Source organism: Patella vulgata, chromosome 2, assembly GCF_932274485.2.
Source record: "Patella vulgata chromosome 2, xgPatVulg1.2, whole genome shotgun sequence".
NCBI classification, from domain to species: Eukaryota; Metazoa; Mollusca; class Gastropoda; family Patellidae; genus Patella; species Patella vulgata.
The window spans coordinates 35,753,605-35,774,187 of NC_065880.2; the positions used below are offsets into that span (position 1 = coordinate 35,753,605).

A 20,583-nucleotide genomic window follows, 5' to 3' on the forward strand; every position below is an offset into this window, starting at 1 on the left:
AAACAACATAAGTGTTTTAATTTGTACTTTTAATTAGTTGTTTTTTAGACAACTCGGGTATCTATATTGAAAAACCATGTAGGTTGCTGACCCGTTGTATCATCTGGTATTTAACTGAGAGACTCTCTGTCGAAGATGTATTCTCCGAGTCCACTGCCTACACGTTTTAGTTGGGTGATGTAGTCAGATATCTCCTTGATGGCGTCAACCTGTTCTTTCAAGTATTCACCTTCCAAGAAATCTTGCATCTGTAATATAAAATGAATCAAAGAAATCAATAGGATGATAATTACAATTTTCACATCCAAGGAGATTTGGCTATGATAGGCTTTCTCTTTCATTAAATCTTGATTCCACTACAAATCGTGAATTTGAAAAATTTCTACGGACGGCAATTTTTATTAGCAAACAATAATATTATTAAACAAAGAAGTATCAGACATATTTTTTGTATTGAAGAGGTTCAGTACAGAACACTCACGTTGTGTGCGTGTGAAGGTGTGCTTGTTTTCGCCGAGTGCCAGATTTGTTTTGAGTTATGTTTAAGTTATTTCTCTTAACATGTGGAATTGTCACTGTATATCACTATAAAATGCAGGGTTAAATTTCAAGATGGAAGTTTCTTGCGTGTAAATAAATGTTATTACATTGAGGAACTAACCTGGGGGTCATTGTGTTTATTGGCAACGGCATGTAGATCCAAGAGAGACTGGTTGACATTTTTCTCCAATTGTAAAGCAACCTGCATGGCTTCTAATCCAGTAATCCATTCGTCCCGATCGGGTTTCTACAAATAAACGAAAATTATCAAGTCTACATTATATTTCAGTTGAATTGTCCACATTATCAGTTTTATTTCTACATTTACTCAATCCGTGGAGTGGACATTCATTCGGAAATCAATTCAACTAATTTTAATCAAAATCAAAGGGGTCTAGACACTTGAATTAAGAAATGAAGGAATGAATGAAATGGGGTAACATCCTACTTTTCTGAACGGACAGCTGCGTTACGGCTTACTCTTATTTCGAATTCCAATTGTTTTACGTCCCATCCGAACGATTAGACATTGTTCCTTAGCAAGCCACCCCTGCCCCCCCCCCACTCTGAAAAAGGGGAAAATCACGCCGGAAAACCCCGGGGAACTTTCTCAGCCAATTTACAGGGAGCGAACCCGCAAACTCCCGGAAAGCGAGTTACCCCTTACTCGCTAAGCCACCGCGACACCCCACCCAACATAATAATTAAATATTGTCCTACCTTGATATCTTGAAGAACAACTCTTCCACCACGTTTGTTTTGGTATTTCATTAATTTCTCGGCGTGTTCCTTTTCTTCCTCCGAAGAATGCTTGAAATATTTACTGAATCCAGGCAAAGCAACATCATCACGATCAAAGTAAAAAGCCTGTGAACAAAATAAAACTGATTAATGAACCCGACAGATCATTTACAAAGCTTGTCTAATTATAACATCTCTTAAACATCTTCGTCCAACATAGATATGGTTGCATGAACGCCGTAGAATAAACAGAATACCCATGAAGACAACAAGCTGGCCATCTATCTAAATAGTGCAAAGGTTTGTGTAAATGGCAAAAATGGCTACTCACCATGGATTGATAGGTATAGCTGGCGTACAGCTCCATATTAACATGGCGGTTGATGCCTGCTTCACTTTCCAAATGGAAGTTCTGACGAGGTTGACTCTGTGTCATTTTGATGGTGATTTAGTTAGTTCTAGTACAAGGTATCAAGAAGACCAAACAATCTGTTAAACTTTTAAAATAAAAGGTTTGAGTTTGTCCCGTACATTCACTGACGTAGCAAAGACAAGTCTAAAGGCTACTGATGTAACGTGGAATTTATAGTAAACGAGTAGCATGACATCGTCTAATTTCATCCAATCGTATGGAACTTGACCATTAGTGTACATCATGGATACGTTGACCATTAGTGTAAATCATAGATACGTTGGCTTTATCACCAGAATGTATTGATGGACAATTGATAAACATCAACTTTAACAGATAAATAAATGTGTTATCTCTATATTATATAACCTCGAATACCCTTAAATACATATGTATCAACATCCTGTCGGTGCAAACGTACTCCTTTTGCTTAGTACATCAAACCGTCATCCCATGTTCTGAAAATATGCCTAGATCAGACGTGATCTTTCTGCGGCCAGGGAAGCCACGGTGACTCGGTGAATAAGCCGTTGGCTCACTAACCTGGAAGTCCCGTGATCGACCCTGTTTTGACCGAGAAAGTTCTTCGGGATTTTCCGGTGTGGTTCCCGCTTCTCAGTGGTTCATTTAATTTCATTTCTTACGACCAGTAGAACCATGTCTAACTTTGTATCCACAAATAATATTAAACTAGAATCTATACATTTAGAAAGTTATTCGACGGGTATGCTTTCGATACTCCAAAGACGTAATATCAACTTAAAACAGTACCAATGCTGGCTGGAAAATTCGTTGAGCACTCTGTCACGTGTACAAATAAGACATTACGTGGTAAAACATGAACAAGGCCATTAAGGCTTGGGGATTTAATGGTTTATTGGTGTATATATTCGTCATTATTTTGTAATTGTATTCAACTGAAATGTTTTGTAAAAATATGTATATGATGTATCCTATGTGTGGCCTATTTCCATATTTAGAATGTTAAAACGGGTACATATCGAAATGCAAACGATCAATAGTAGGGTGTCCCATGGAGCCAAAATTTTCCCTACTAAAAGTTGAGCTCAACACTTCGAATATGCACGCTTCAGTGGCTTGTCTCGAAGTGATTTCTGGCTAATCACGCGGTGCGATACACTCAGCACATGAATCTATAAATAGCCATCGTACATGAAATTCTCTACATATCAATCAACTATTACAACCGTAACAAAAATCTATTGTTGACAAGAACATAATACTAGCAGTAGTTTCATTTTACTTTTACAAGGTTCTTAAAACAATTGTTGAGTTGCCTAACGTGCGTGTTTCTAAATTCAGTATCTTGTTCCAGCTTTCTGTTATGTTTCGTAAAAAAAAGTAGTCTTGATTGTCTGCGATATCACCTCGGTGGAAGCGGACGTAAAATACAACTAACTAACAACAGCAACTAGTCTTGATTATCCCGGCATGTCAATCAGACGAAGAATGGACTGTAGACTGGTTAAGCGAGACTAATTTCAAAACAAGGGCACGTAACCTATTTTTTACTCAAAAGTACCCGGATGTTATGGCCGACACCCGTAACCATTTTTCAGTCTATATTTTTATGGATGTTAAATGGTCATAGTTTATTAAGTACAACATGACCGCTTATTTAGTGACTAAAAATGTGCGAAACTGATTTAAGGCTTGGTATATATAAAAATGTTTTGCATATATTTATTTATGGTGGGGCACCCTATTAATAGCCCTAACCTAGGTATCATTATAGCCTCGGGCGGTTAAATATCATTTTGATTCAATTTTGAGTATTTTCAATTTGATCATTAATCTACATGGTCCTTCATCGTTGCTATATTAATCAATCGCCACTGTAAAGGCCCGGGGCTATAGCGATATATACTTCACTCAAAATGAAAAACAAACTAACAATAAGGGAAGCAACTCAAGAAGAATGAATATTTCTCAAACGTTGTGCCACACTAGTGTATGTGCTACAAGAAATCTCAGTGTAGGCACATTGATGGAAAAAAACAATTATCGTTAAATTTAATTAAAAAAAAAAAGTCAAGAAAACTAAATGACTATGCAGTAGTCATTTGGGGATCAAAAAATTATAAGCGTGTAATCATAGGCCTAGGAGCCGGGCGGGGGGGGGGGGCATTCGGTAAACCGTCCATTTTTCGGGCAATATATTTCCGTTTTTCGGGCACAAACATCAGAGAATGGGGAACATTAAAGCTGAACTCCGACTGCAAAACTACGGAAATAATTAAAATTTTGAAAACGTTAACGTCATAAACAAACGCCATTCTTGTTTTCAATTTGTACGACGTACAAAAACAGTCAGTTTTATCTTATTTTTAGAGCAAAAGTACATCGTGGTTGACTTATTTCGTCTAATTAGTAGAATAATATGTACCTGATCAGACATATAATTGTGTAGCAATAATATTTTCAGTAAACTGATAGAGAAAACACGTCAATCAGTCAGGGGGTAATTTGTAGTTAAAATATTGCTAGCCGAATGTAGACAGTGTGCTTGACAAGCAGAGGCGTAGCCGCGAAATATATATTGGGGGGGGGGGGGGTCCGCAACCCTAACCCTAACCCTTTTTTAAAACCCCTAAAAAATATAAAGAAACACCATGTGGCCAGCCACCGCGTGCAAAGTATTATGGTTACGTGGCTGTCAGGCTAACTAGACACAATTTTATGGAACACAGTTACTTTTCACTTATAGCACGTTTCCAGGACATTCTCTCTTTGTTTTATTTTAGCAATGTAAACCATATTGGGATATGTACAGGTTTTATACAGATAAGATCTTAACTAATCCTAATAATTGTTGTAAATAAATAGGAGTTAGGGCCTACTATGTAAATTGTTTTTATTTTTTATTTTTTTTTGGGGGGGGCAGTATATTCAGACCCCCCCCCCCCCGAAAAATAATTGGGGGGTCGGACCCCCCCCCCCCCAAAAAAAAAAATGTGTGACGCCCATGTTGACAAGGCATATTCTGGTTTCGTGCCCATTAGATGGACACCCCACCCTCACCCCTCCCCCGCGCTGAGCCTCCGGTCTAGAACAACTACAGCTGGCAAATTGTGTACGACGCATTATCGACCTGTGTAAGGCGTCAATCGACATTATCATTTGCTTTTAGCTACTGAGATATCAGAATATCTCACCATACCCACAACGCACTTTGTTTGATTAGAATTCACAAATTAAAAATATTTGAATCTTTAGCCCCTTTTATAATATGAAATGGAATATCACGTCCTACCTTACTGTACACGAATTAAACATTTGAGTGTTATGGAATGGGCTTTAACGTCTTACTATACTATCCTAACCCACCTTATAAAGACATGCGCCATGCAGTGTGCTGCTATAGAACTTCACATGTGACCTCCGTTTTCGTCACACCCGAAGACTAGGCACAGTGTCATACCAGGCCCACTGCACCACTGGGGGTGGGGTTGGGGGCGATAACAAATCCGGATAAACTTTCTCTGGCAACCTAAAGAGAGAGAGAGAAAAGGGGTTCAACGTCCACAGACTGTCATTCCAGGACTAACACATGGTTCAATTTTATTTCGCTTGGCCGTAGGGGTCTTTAACAGTTGGAGAAAACTGGAGGACCCGGAAAAAAACCACGAGGTTGGGCAGGCGACCCTACTCCTTGCCACGTACATCCAGGGAATCGAAACCACGCCAGTTGACTCAGTGACAGACCTTATGATACAGCGCGCACGTGCTAACCATTCGGCCCAACCAGGGGTGCCTTTGAGCCAGGGCCTTACCCCATAAGGCAACTGTTTTTTTTTTATTCTTCAGCCTATAGACCCACATTTTTAGGTGACGTATTTTTGAATGCACAATGAGGATTCCAGTAGACGATAGGTGGTCGGCTGTGATCAGTGGACGATGAAATATTGAAATATTTGAACTGTTTGAGCCCCAACCCATCACTATCAAATGTCGGGTTCTATTCATGTAATCCTCGCAAGTACCAGGGTAGCCCCCCACCCCCTCACTCAATGGAAGTTCAAGGGAATAGAGGCGTGGCGACCCAGGATTTTGCATGACGTACAAGATCCCGTCCGGGCCCCAAAAAAATAATATATGTGTGCAGGGCAGGGCCGCCAGGTAATATTGGTCTGTGTGGAACATGCTAGAGCCAATTTGTAGCATATCTGACCCACGGTATATGTTTGACACTGGTTAAGTATTATGATTATGATTACAATGTTGAAAACCGCATTGAAACCGCGTGAGCACAAAAACTCGAAACCATGACGAAAATCTGGTCATTGCGTCCCTCTCACTTAGCCCCTTCAAGGGATATGATCATATAGTGGCGTGTTAGTTTCATAAATTATTGACAGCCCACCGGATAAAAAAAATCTAAAAACTTCATTGCTTTGAAATGTTCTTTTTATTTATTTCAATATAACCCGGAGTATTTGATTAAGAAACCAAGCGGGTTCTCAGCTCACTGGCATATTTTGAGACATGTGTTTAACTGCTACCAAGGGTTTCCCTGTCGAAGATGTATTCTCCAAGTCCGGTACCAACTCGTTTTAGTTGGGAGATGTAGTCAGATATCTCCTTGATGGAGTCAACCTGTTCCTTCAAGTATTCACCTTCCAAGAAATCTTGCATCTGTAATGAAAATATAATATCGTTTATAATTCGGAATGTTTGAACATCATTCAAATTTCTTAATTTCTTTATACATGATAAAATGCATTCGATGTGACAACCATCGCCCATGGATTGTAACTTTGTATTTAAATTTAAACTTTTAGATCTATTATCTATTTCTTTGATAATCTAATTTTAAAGTGTGGTTAAATATTTTCAAAGAGACCTACCTGGGGGTCATTGTGTTTATCGGCAACGGCATGTAGATCCAAGAGAGACTGGTTGACATTTTTCTCCAGTTGTAGAGCAACCTGCATGGCTTCTAATCCAGTACCCCATTCATCACGGTCGGGTTTCTATGAACAGAAATAAAGGAAAATTAGTAAACGAAAATTACGAAAGTAGCTAAGTAGAATCTCAACAGAAAAATTTAAAGTCATATTTAACAAAACGAATTCATCTGGGTAAATTTGTTTTAAATATAGTTATGTCCCTTGTCATGTCGTTAAAAGTAAATAACAGACAGTTTGACCTTTTCTGGTTAACAAATTTATATTTATTAGGCAAATTTCCCGGTGAATAACTTTGAATAGCATTGAATTGGTACTCAAAAAATTGATATTAACGAATGTTAACATTAGCAAATGTTAACATTAATGAATTTTTTTTTACCTTGATATCTTGGAGAACAACTCGTCCACCACGTTTGTTTTGGTATTTCATCAATTTCTCGGCATGTTCTCTTTCTTCTTCAGAAGAATGCTTGAAAAATTTGCTGAATCCAGGCAAAGCAACATCATCGCGATCAAAGTAAAAAGCCTGAAAACATATTAAGTAAAAGAAATTAATCAAATGAACTGAGGTTTAACGTCCTACCATTCGGTACCAACCGGGATATGAGGGGAAATTGCAACTGCCAATTACATGTAATGTGTACACGGGACCTCGGTTTTTCGTCGCACCTGAAGGACTAGGGGCTGTTCATTGCCCGAACCTCCGCCCAGAGTAATTTATCGGCCAACACCGGGATTGAAACGCGTATTTGCGTTGTACAAGATTTATGTAACATTTTAGAATCCCATACAACTGATAGCAGCGTATTCTTATCTAAAATATTAGTTCCCCATTACTACGGCTATATAAAATCAAGAGTTGTAGTTGAGTAGGCCTATTAATAGCTTCCCTATAACATCATAACGATAGCCCGAGTAGTTTATTTAATGTAATAAAATACGATAATCGGATACTTTGTGGTAGGTGTTAAAAATAGATTTTATAATTCGAAAGGTCTGAATAAACAAACGCTGGCTTTATTTCAGTCCTTATGTATGAAACTAGGTCAGAACACCTATTCGTAGTCATCGTCGTTGGTGTTACGCTTGGCGAGGCGTGATAAATTTATCTCGAATTTCGACAGCCGACAATATGTCGCCCTACGGGTATTTCTTTTTTTTCGTCGATAACAAGGTTTAATTGAGATATAACCATTGGCGTCGTGCCCATTGGGGCCCGGGGAGGGGGGGGCTGCCCCCCCCCCCAAATTCTCAGTGAAATAAAAATATTTTTATTGATATTATTAAGACAGAAGTCCTGTCCGTCTGTTTTAGTCATCACATGGTCTCCAGGAATCGTATAATTTGTCATTATCCGTGTTTAGTTTATTGCACTTTAGTTTAGATATCATTTGTTAAGGCCTCGCCATAGAGCTATATTTCTATATAACTCGCTTCGTACACTCTATCATTTAGCCTCGATCTAAAATTTCCGAGAGTATGACGTCAACGTAACGGTTAATCTCCGCTCACGTCGCCATTTAAAAATTTAATCAATCAATGAAATCCTGTTTAAATCCAAGCCGAATCCAAGCCATCCGGGGGTTTACGTACAGAGTTGATTTTGTGCTTGTTGTGTAAATCCCTATTTATGATTGTATGTTGTATTTGATAAAATATCCATATACGAGTGTCAAAAATAAAGACTGAAAGTATTTTTTATTAAAATACAAATACATCTAAATACGTATTTGACCATGCATGAAGTTGTTCGAAATGTCCATTCAATAATTAAATCGAAGTTGAGATGAATAAAATATAATTCAGTTTTCGAGTGATAAATTACAATTATCACTAAAAAAAACGACCATTTTTCAATCATAACTTTATTGTCTCTAATCCATCGAAATGGCGTTTCCCGGCTTCTAATTTTAAAAAATTTCCGGGGGAGGCCCCCCCCCCCGTAACCCCCTTGCATGCTCATGCCTACTGCATTCGATGTGGGCGGCGCCACCGCCAACACTCTCCGCAGCCAGTAAATTTAATTTACCATGAACACACTTGCAGAAAGTTGGGCCCCCCTAAAAAAATTTTTTGCACGACGCCCCTGGATATAACCATCCTTATTTCTGACACCGTTTATGCAAGTATCGAGCACGTGGCCATTACCGCAAAATCCAACATAAACAGCTATACAGTCACGTGTTCTCTGACCCAAGCAAGGTCACTGGTAGAAATAATTAGTCGATAACTCGATACTGCGAACACACCCAAGGCTGAATCGTGACTTTACAGCTCAAAAACCACCGTCAAAGAATTGGACTTTATATAAGTATGCAACACGCAAACTGCTGCATGCCAACCATCTACTAAATATAAATTACGTTGTCTATGATGAAGAACAAACAAAAAATAAAAAATGGCGACTCACCATAGACTGATAAGTATAGCTAGCATACAGCTCCATGTTTACTTGGCGGTTGATGCCTGCTTCACTTTCCAAATGGAAGTTCTGACGAGGTTGACTCTGTGCCATTTTGATGGTGATTTAGTTGATTCTAGTACAAGGTATCAAGAAGACCAAACAATCTGTAAAATAACGTTTAAAAGAATAGCTTTGAGTTTGTCCCGTACATTCACTGACGTAGCAAAGACAATTCTAAATTCTTCGAGGGCCAAAATGTATTTATAGTGAATGGCTAAGTGACGTCATTTATTCCAGCCAATCGATATGCTCCGTTCTGGCTTACTCAATGTCACGGGTATTTGCGTTACAGTACAAGAATCATTTAGCATTTTCAGAATCCGATAATTCTAAAGTAAAATATTTCTCCACGAAATGTTGTCTCATGGTAGTAATATATTATGCCTATAATACTGTAGATCTACAAACCTCTCTCTATTTAAGATTAAAAGAAGTCCCAGGACCCCGATTCAAGTCGATGGGTTGTTCCAGTTGATTAACTTAGGCCATTAATAAGATCTAATTCGGGATAGAAAATGATCGGATTTAAAATATCTATGATTTTTAGAAATGGGTCATTTAGGAGACATAATTTGCAAGAATGCAAAGTATACACCAGGTCATTTTATGAATAAAAAAAAACAATTTAGGTAATGCTATATGAAGCCCAGTGAATGCATTTTTTTAATTTATTTTTTCATTTAAATCGATTCCCGTGCCAGATTTATTGAAGTTCTTAATTGGTATTTCAGTGTAAATATAGTGAATGTGTCTATTGAATAATCTGGAAAAACTAAGAAGGTGGCGGGGGGGGGGGGGCATTATATAAGTGATATTATAGGCCCGACTTATCCTTTGTTAGGTTCTTGATTGCTATAAATTTGTCGATAGAAGCAGGCCCATGTTGTTGTGATTGAAGAAAGACACGTTGCGTCTTAAACAACTATCCCCAGCAGTAATTATTTCATTAAACGTTGTTTTGTCCAAAAAGCTTAATAACAGAATAAATAACGAATAAATTAATATTCAAGCTGTATTTTTCCACTAATAACGTTGTGTCGCAACCTTCACCTTCACAATAGGTTAAAGCAACCAATCAAGGTTGTGGAAAGGTGTCTGGTTATTTCTTCTTTTTTAAACTAAAACAATCGAGGATTCTTATACTAATTCCAAGGGGCCCTTAGTCATAAATGAAAGTGATGTAATTTGTCAATTGTGGCTAACACCCAGAACAAGGATTGATTTATTAATTTTTGCCCGATACGGTTGTGAAACAAATATTTGTGTGGGGTTTTTTTGTTAGTATTTTTTTTTCAAATTTCATTTCGCTAAATGTGTGTGAATAATATGTTAAAATAGCAACTTTAAAGCCGTCGGAATTGTGTTCAGTTTTAACAAGAGGCTTTTCGAATGACGTAAGTAAGGAAGGGAAATAAATATTAATTTCTCATGTAATTATTGGATTCTTTTCCGTTTCCTGATTAGCATAATATGACACGGAGACATTTAATTATGTTCACGAATAATCCATGTATAAGATTTGATCTAAAGATGAAGGGTTAATACGGCATAAAGTAGCTATGGCTATGCCCCGCAGAATAGATGTGTCGTATAAAAGTATTTTGTAAAATGATCACTGATAGCAAGTATATTCTATTAAATCACAGCGTGTTTTCCCAATATCAATGGTGCAGGATGTAGGGCTTGGAATTAAGAGCGTCGATGTACCGATGAAACCGAGGTCCCGTTAGGGCCGTATGTAGGATTTTAAAAGTGGGGGTGCAGTAGAGTGGTGGGGCGCCAAAATAATGCCCAAGTTACCCATTAGAATGTGGGCGCCCTTAAAAAAAGACCGACTGATCAGTGCCTTAAGAGCCTCACTGTGTGATCATAATCAAGTGTATTATTTTATGATTGAAAGGTTATCTATTTTTTTTTTCCGGGGGTGCAATGTACCCCCTGCACCCCCACTAGATACGACCCTGGGTCCCGTGTACACATTGGCGTGCACGTAAAGAACCCTTGACAGATGGAAATCAAGGCGTCCGCCTGTCTTGATTTTCCCAGTTTGAGCAGAAAAGTAGTTAAACCCACTTCTTACCACAACCACTAGCTATTATATGTGTAAAAATATATATTGAAATAGATGACTAAACAAACTTGTCACGAGATTTCCTATAGAATTCTTTGTTACATATCGTTGGATATGGTATGTGAATTTGTATAAATATATATCTAGTAAATATGTTTATTTGGGTTGTACTCGGATATAAAAACAAGCTGTTACTTATGTTTATAGTTTTCATGTGGCCTTCACACGCCATATTTTATTGATTGGAAAGTCACGAAATGTAAACGTGGAATCGATATGTTTGTAAAATATATAGGTAATGTGAATATGGATGTAAGCCCATGCGCCGTATTCTCGTTTGTACTTCTCCTGTTAGATGTAGTTATTTCCAAATCAATGATCTCCCATACAAAATAAGATCACCATTGAACAGAACTATTTTTTAGTCAAATGGATATCATTTAACATCTACATATACCCGTGTATATCTAATTTATTTATGTGTCAAACTTTATAATTACTTTATAAATTTCGTTATTCATAGATTTATTTAAAGATTATGCTCGGATTTAGTCCGCATGACTGCTATGGACCAGAAACTGGTTCTGATGTCATTACAGCCATCTTGGAAATGTTAATCGATGCACAATTGCCCAAGGAACAAGCATACCTAGTTTCATATCCATCTTACTTGAACTGACTTTTTTCTAAGAGCGTGGTCCTAAGAACAAAAGCAGCAAGAAGAAGAAGATGAATCGCGGTTGGAGAGCAGTTCCTGGTCCAAGAATTGGGCTTAGAAGCATGAAAAAAATCCGGAAAATACACAATCACATCCTTTGTTTTGTAAAACACGGGACATGGGAGATATCTGGCGTGTTCTTGATACTGTGATCACTGTGTATGTTTTATAATAGAAAACATGCACAGTTTGTATAGAAATAATATGCGATTCTGTAGTTATTTAAGCCGTATGAGATGTTTGTTATCTAACACTTAAAACATTGACCAGGCTAAACAGAAATGGTGATAATTAAAGAGAGAAGAAAAATCGATATTACGTCATTAAAGTTTGAACACAGTAAATAGGCTATGTAAGTCTGTTGGGACTACAATATAAATTATCTATCATTATATAACACAGCGTGCCATATTATCAGAACACTGATGTTATAATATATAGTGCGTATTTAACAGTCAAATATTTTAACTGTGACTCACATTTTAATAATACTTAGTTTGAATAGTTTAAAGGGACATTCCACATTTTCTCAGAATTCCGAGTTTTTGGGATGGTAGACCTCCAGCAGGTAGATCATACTACTACTATTGATAAGGAATTAACTGTCTCCATCTTTTAAATAAGTAAATATTCATGTATATGATCTAATTTGTAAACTAATTTCTTTTGAGTCTGAGATTTCAAACCTAATGGTTGAGATACCATTCTGAATGATATAATATAACAGCGACCCTTGATATTCGTAACAAAATCGAAATTGCTAGACCTCTTTGACCTTGGTCGGGGGGTTGGATGACCGAATTGTTTCATAAGGTCTGTCATTGAGTCAACTGGAGTGACAAAGAGTAGGGTCGCCTGCCCAACCTCGTGGTGGGATTTTTCCGGGTTCTCCAGTTTCCTGCCACTGCTAAAGACCCCTACGCGCAAGCGAATTATTAAAATAAAATTGAACCATATCATAGTCCCGAGTGGACGTTAAATTCCATTTCTCTCTCTCTTTATCTCTCTTTGACCTTGGTCATTGATAATATTTCATCGGATATTCAATGTTGATTTTTTTCGGAGTGAGGGGGGATATTCTGTCTTCGTTCAAAATTTTAGATCCAAGCGCTAAAAATGAAATTACAATTAATAATCGAACCGGCCTCCGCTTACTGTTGCAAGACAATCATGTAGAGCTTATAATATCACTAATCGAAATAACACTTTATTTTAACCTAAGTCAAAATAATTCCACTTCCTTTAAGGTTTAGAATATATCGTGAGGTTTAGTTTTCCCCATCCTTTCAACAAAACGATGGACAATTATATTATTTTTGTTAAATATTAGTTAAAAGCCATAGAACACTTCGTCTTTCGACGGCCTATCCTACTCTTGGCTCTTTAATTTGAACTCGATAAACTTGCGTGATATTTTGCTTCATCATAGAACGAATCAAGGGCTAACTAAAGTGCATGTCAAATATTGGGTCACGCGGTAAAAGAAATGAAATGAAATGAAATGGGGTTTAACTTCCTACTGTTTAACGTCCTAACGTCCAAACTGGGCTCATGAAGACGGACATACGCCATACAGTGTGCTGTGAGGGAAATTTTGCCCGGACAGCGGCACAACGGCCTACTCTTATATCGAATTCCAACTGTCAAGGGATCTTTTACGTGCACGCCAATGTTAGACGGGACTCGGTTTTTCGTCCTATCCGAACGACTAGACAGCTGTCCTGCTCAGGCCCTCGTGGAGTAAAAGAAATCTGTGTTAAATATAATGGGAAGACTGAACATGTTTAATAATGTTGATCAATATGTAATTAATTACAACGTTTCGAACAAAATGTTATACTTTAGAAAAATAAATACAATGACTATCGAATAACTAAAAGGCAAAGTCGTAGGAAACGGCCGTTAAAGATAGGAACGGTCCTTTGTGGATCTTGACATCATGGTGGGCATTGTTGTGGCCAAGTCTGTAAAGAAAGGCGCCTCCTACTGCAATACTCTGAATAATTTAAAGAATGTACTATTCCCGATTGTTGTTGGTTGTTTACTTTTGATTAAACGATTATTAAAACGTTGACAAAACAATATCCCCCCCCCCCCCCGTCTCTCAATCCCTCACTCGACATTGCAATATTATTGACCATGAATTATTTAAACGATACCCTTAATTGCTGACATACTTATGGGTTGAAAGGGTAGACGGTGCTGGAGACTCAAATAAGATTATAGAAAACTGGGTTTCATAATGTATTTTTTTGTGTATTCCGTTTTGAAACAAATGGAGTTGTAATACATCATATCGGATCAAACACCATGCAGTGATATGTTTAGAGTTGAGTTGTGTACGGATTTATAAATGGTTAGCTATTGTGTTCGTTAGAAACATTACATGTTTCCAAATCACTATTTATTTGTTTTGGGTTCTTCTTTGTATTCATTCCAGTCTGATATCAATGTATTATTTTCTGCTCGAGATGAACAGCGTGAAATTGGTATTTTCCACTTATGGTAATCTTGTGGTCATATATTGTTTACTGATTTTTATCAGTTATTCATTAGCCTTCATTCACATGATCGATACCTTTGTTAGAACTAAAGATTGGGATTTGGACTGGGTAACCCCGACTCGTTTTCTCCTTATATAGGTTTTACTATGATACATGTAACTAATTAATTATTATCGAATAAACCAGTTTGTCTATTGTTATTTTCTTTCCGAAATAACTGTAAGATTAAATATGCATTATGTAAGAACCTATATTGCAGGTCTTCATTTTGGCTTCAAATGTTATATAAACTATTATTTAGACATTTATTCACATGACAACCTATAAATAACTCGCTAGAGCATCGGGTGACTGAGGTTTAAATGGATTAAAACATCGACGAGATTTAAAAATTGAATGATAAAATGGATACTCGAGACTTAGCCTCGATTGTCAAGTAATACACAACCTACGCTTCACCTTTCAACAGTCATAACTTCGCTCGGATTAAAGTAATTTAAATGAAATTCTCAATATATTCATTCTCCACTATCTATTTTTTAAACTATTATAACAAGAAGGCGCAGTTTTTATCTGAATCTTAAATAATATAGTTTTAAAGTATCTATTTTTAAAATATTTTGTCAAAAACGACCAGCTCTTTGTCTAATTTCTTACGTAATGCATCAATAATTTGGGTGTAAACTCGGTCGTCGTGTGTTCTAGAAAGAATATACCTTGGTTTCAAATCTTTCACTGAAATAATTTACGTAGTCATGGTGTGACGTCATCGAGCTGAAAGTTTATCTTTTTAACCTTGATTTAATTTATGGACAATGTGATTAATAAATGACCGAGCCTACGTTTATATATAACGGGATCGTGTTTATCAATAAGTTGTTTTAATTACATAGCTAGGTTAACAGCCATCAGAGAGTCAAATGTGGCGTTTTCCGGATTTCAGAAAGGGGGCGACAGGGTTCAACTGAAATGCAAATTGTACTGGGGTCTAGTCAGTAAAGTGGATGTAGTTTGATATAAAAATGTTTTCAAAGGCTAAATATGTACAGAAACAATAGACTCTGTGCTGATATTGTTAGTTAGACCGAAAAAATGTGGGGGGGGGTGGAAATGATGTAGTGGATGATCCGATGCCTCCATCTCCAGATACGTCACTGCCCTTAGTCATGTTGTCTCGGCATGTGAATTGGTATGTCCCGCTTTTAAAGATAAAAAAAAACTTCATGGTTATGTACCTCGTTAATCTATAAAGTGTATTTGATAGCATGTCTCCCAGAGAGAGATTGTTAGTATATGACGGATATGACCGACTTCCGGTTACTTTATCGAAATAAACTTATTAATCGCTTGCCCCATCAGTACTCAAAATAAAATATCAGATAAGCCTACTTTATTTTGAACATTCAGGATATCCTGTTGCCTTTAATATACAACAAATATGCATTTATTATTTTATATACAACTACGCTCTTCCATTGCTAGATTACGAGACTTCTGTTTATCACCGTGTTCCCTGTTATAATCATCAACATACAATAAATATCTGTCTCATTTCTCCAATATTCGAAGAATATCAAGCAAGTATTCAAATAGTACGAAAAACCAGAGCTTCAAATGAATACGTAATTCTCAGCAATCTGGTGTTATAGTGTTTTCTCCAGTTCTGCTAATAACTGACATGAATCGACAAGAGTGGTTTATTGTCAATATCGCCCAAAGTAATGCAAAAAGTGACCGACAAAGAAATATATTGGTATAGATATGCAAATTCTACTCATCATATCATAAATGAAATAATTGAAAAAGTATTAGTTGGACCGGTTTCAGCTAAACCTATCGATGAAACGTCCTCTAAGATGTCATCCCAAGATAAAACTTGGCCAATTGTGCAAGTTTTGGAATCGATCCTCATTTGATTTCAAGTTTACACGGTGGAAGTGCTGATGATTGTCTAGTAGGTTAGACCCTGGACCACCATGTGAAGGTAGCACGACATTTCTCTCCCGCGTCATTTCAGACTTAACACAGGCGACCTTTCGGACTTACTCGGCGACTTTTTAGGACTCGGTCTGGCGACGTTTCGGACTCGGGTGAATAATTAAAAGATAAATTATAATCCATGTGAAGCTTGTAAGGGTCTGTGAACCAACTGCTAAAGCCATATAATGCAATTCAGAGCAGCCATAAATATTCCTAATGAAGAGCTGGTATTATTGAAATAGTTATTCCTGTTACAAACTAGTTTACATGGATTAAATTTATGTAGAATATTCGAATATTCGAGCTAGACTTTAGATCTATTGAACCGTGCTGGAAATGGCGCTCTTCAGTCGTTGACCTATCTCAGATTGCAATCGTGACGTCACTGGCTCCCCCAGAACTAGCAATAAATGATCTTTGGAATGGGTAGAAATTCGTAACGTAAATTCAACTAACACTTAAAATATACTTTTTTATTATTATTAAATCCTGACCATTTTTCAATATTGTAGTAATACCAACGATCGAGGGTCATTCGGGGATAACTTATTATTCTATGCATTTTCAGGACTTGTATTAAACCCATAAGTTATAGTACCAAAATAAAAACATATATTGAAGTACATACCTTGTCTAACTATCATAGTCACGAAGATTGCTTGTAAAGCTAATGAAGAAGAAAGGGGATTTATATTTAAATACTGAAAGCTTATTTTTTATAATTAAGTGTGAAATACCGGGTTATTATTTCAAGCGTGATAATGTGAATGTCAAACGAACCAAACACATTAAAGATAAAACTTTATAAAATCATCCAATGTTCTGAACAAAACATCTTAATCTAAAGTATATGTTACCACTTTAATTCATATAAAGACAATCACACAAAGTATAGTCTGGCTATAATATAGCATGTACGTGAAGGTAAAAACAAGGGAGTGGGAAAGCCTTCATAAAATAGTTTTATTAAATTGCATTGCTTTAGAAGGCTTTTTCATCGCCTTTTGGCGATGTTTCGATTCCCCGGTTGTACGTGACAAGGGGTAGGGTCGCCTGTCCAACCTCGTGCTAAAAGACCCCTACGCGCGTGCGAATTATTGAAATAAAATTGAACCATGTGTTAGTCCCGAAATGACCTAGTTTGTGTCGAGTGGACGCCTCTCTCTCTCTCTCTCTCTCTCTCTCTCTTGTAAATAGTATAAATTAAGAAAAAGAACAAAACTAGGTCTTTTTGCTGGCTTCAAACATATAAAGTATTATTTAGACATTAATTCACATGGCAGATTTTAAAAATGTCAAGTACCGCTGCGATAAAGTACTTTGAGTAAAATTTTCAATATGTTTATTTTTCCTTGTTTTTGAACTAGGTCAAGAACGACCAGCTCTTTATCTAAATCATACATAATGCACCTTTAAAACGAATTTTTGCTACAAAACCCCATACCCCCACTCATTTCCAATATTTTGACGAATTCAGCTGAGAGAGGGAATTAGTACTCCCTTTATTTATATATTCCTGTATAATAGTACTAGTCTAGTATATCACGACATTATGTAAAGGATATCCTGTCAAGGATGTAGGAAGTACATAAATATAAGCAATTCTAATACATATATATAGACTTGTATTGTTTTAATCAGTCAATAACAATCGGCTATAAATTACGTAAAAGTCATATGATAGTTAATGTATTTTAAATAATTTATACAAATATCATCTCTATTCATTATCTTCCTGTTTTATTTAGGCATATTACGAAAATAATACTAAACTTTTCATTAACTGTTAAAGTCCTTATACTATTTTTTATCTAAAATTTAATTAAGTACGTATGTATGAATTTGTCTTGTTGGTTGGGATGCCCTTAAATTAGTTTCACGCACGCGTGAATATATCCAGAACATATCGAAATATATCACATCTAAACAATAAATAACCCGATAACCTTTTCAAATATCTCCAATAGATTTTTTATTTTTTTATAAAGATAGCATGTAATCTAATCTTTAAGTCCAACTGAACTGAATAAAAGTTGTTTATGAACTATCTAGATGACCTCTGTTTCATAATCGGGATTTATGAAACCTTTAAACGTATAGACATAACATTTTATTACCTGTACTATACATGCAATATATAATATATACAGTATTATATGTTAATAACATATTAAGTAACGGTTTATGTCGTCTTTTATCAGAACATTCTTGTAGATATAAGTCTGAACTTTTGACCCTAGAATAACTTACATTATAGTTAAGCTCAACATTTTCTTAATCCATTACATCATAACTATTTTGAAGAAAATGTGAAACAAATAAGAAAAGCGGATTTAAAAATATGTTATACTAGGATACTCGGCTTCGGCCGGGGGTTATGCTGCCATTACTCCGAAACCAGAAGAGGTAGTCAATCGCCACGAGGCCTATGTTATTCCCCGGTCCAAGCCCTTGTGTAGCCGTCAACCCTGGACAGACAGACAGAGAGAGAAATGAGGTTTAACGTCAACTCGACACAAAATAGGTCATTTCGGGACTAACATATGGTTCAATTTTATTTCAATAATTCGCTTGAGCGTAGGGCTCTTTAGCAGTGGGAGGAAACCGGAGGTTGAACAAGCGAACCTACTCCTTTTCACATACAACCGGGGAATCGAAATCACGTAAGTTGACTCAATGACAGACCTTATGATACAGCGCCCTGCTAACCATTCGGCCATCCCGCCCCTTCCACCCTCTCACAGACAGACAAACAAACAACAATCACAAATATTAGTATAGATTACAATAGTTTTCAAATAAGATAAACATGTCGCCTTGTACATGTCACTCACTATGATTCTATAATATTACTGTATAACAACTACTTACTAAAATGGTCCGTTTCGGAATTTATTGCGCCAATGATTGGGTTCACTTCGTTTAGGAGTCACGGTGGTCGTTAATATTTAACACTAAATTTAGACTTAACCCCCTGCTATTGAGATAAAAAAATATATACTCCTCGGTTGCGAACCCAAATTCAAAGAGGTGTAGCCCCTTAAAGGTTGTCAACATTGCAATTGGGATGAAGACGATTGCCCTTGAACAGGGGAAATATGATGTCACCTCTACTGACCATAAACTATTATTAGTACATTTGATTTGCGCACTGGGTACTTGAAAACGATAAGAAAATACTTGTCGAAACGTCGTTATATATGTGTATAAACCAGTGATTGTTTTCCATATAAATTGCGTTGTGTTTTTTTAATGCCCTCAATCGCTAAATGCCACTCAAGAAATATAAAAGGAAACCCAGAAAATAAAGCACGGCTTTGTACGCATGGCAGATTTTGATCCTAACCATCGTCTTATAATTCATTCTAGAGTAGAAGAGAAGTATAACACCGGTAAAATCTGATAGGTTATGTAAGTGTTAAACATAAATTATGCAAGAGCTAAATCTGCCTATTGTCGGTCTTTCTTTAGGTCGGTGGTTCTTAACCTTTTTATGTGCTCGTACCCATTCAGCTTTCATAATATTTCTCCGTACACCCTGTCTAAAATGACTTACGGAAATATATGAAATTAAAATAATTGATATGAAATACAATGTAAGTTTATTTATTCAATGCGTTGAATATATACAAATATACTGAATAGCCTACATAAGACATAAATAGTCTTTCAAATACAACCGTACTTACACAGCGCATGATTAGTATTATTGCAATATAAATATTAGTAGGTATAGCCTACAGCATTGAATTTGACACCATATCTCGTATCCCTTAGCCTTATGCTTCGTATCCCCAGGGGCTACACGCAACCCAGGTAGGTTCTTTCACGTACATTAGCAATTTGCAACGAGACCTAGATATACAGTAACAATGTGCTTTCCAGAGTCTTTGGAAGAAAAACAACATCTAATTCTAAGCAAGAAATATGTTTTCTCATAGAGTTTGCTGGGGTATTGTAGAAACTGAACTGTTTTACCCTACCTACACCAATTGTCTCACTATATGAGGCTTCCAGGCTATCATCAATAGCTGTTTATTACAATTTGACCACCATTATACAATAACAAAATTACTTGTTGACAGTATATTCCATCTAATCGGCGAGAGAGGAGATTCCTGCGTTCTCACAGGTTAAAATATTTGCATTCATAAAATTTGGAAACCAATTCTTCCATCCACTTAACAATTATATGATCTATCTTACGGTTGCCAGTTGTAAG

At 36.6% G+C, this 20,583-nt stretch overlaps 1 protein-coding gene across 4 annotated transcripts; it reads right to left on the minus strand.

The window, feature by feature from the left end:
• Positions 1 to 12: 12 nt before the first annotated feature.
• On the minus strand, positions 13 to 17,038 carry LOC126809512 (soma ferritin). Of its 4 annotated transcripts, XM_050534134.2 has the most exons (5): positions 16,990 to 17,038; positions 9,035 to 9,192; positions 7,004 to 7,150; positions 6,562 to 6,687; positions 6,104 to 6,349 (listed from the first exon to the last, which is right to left on the minus strand). In XM_050534134.2, the coding sequence occupies exons 2-5, from the start codon at positions 9,137 to 9,139 to the stop codon at positions 6,206 to 6,208; spliced, it is 522 nt and encodes a 173-aa protein (XP_050390091.1). In that variant the 5' UTR covers positions 9,140 to 9,192; positions 16,990 to 17,038; the 3' UTR covers positions 6,104 to 6,205. The 4 variants fall into 4 exon arrangements, with proteins under 4 accessions (XP_050390092.1, XP_050390094.1, XP_050390091.1 ...); XM_050534135.2 differs by lacking the exons at positions 6,104 to 6,349; positions 16,990 to 17,038 and adding an exon at positions 13 to 248 and having other exon boundaries at positions 9,035 to 9,271; XM_050534137.2 differs by lacking the exons at positions 6,104 to 6,349; positions 6,562 to 6,687; positions 7,004 to 7,150; positions 9,035 to 9,192; positions 16,990 to 17,038 and adding exons at positions 13 to 248; positions 662 to 787; positions 1,261 to 1,407; positions 1,613 to 1,784.
• Positions 17,039 to 20,583: the final 3,545 nt, after the last annotated feature.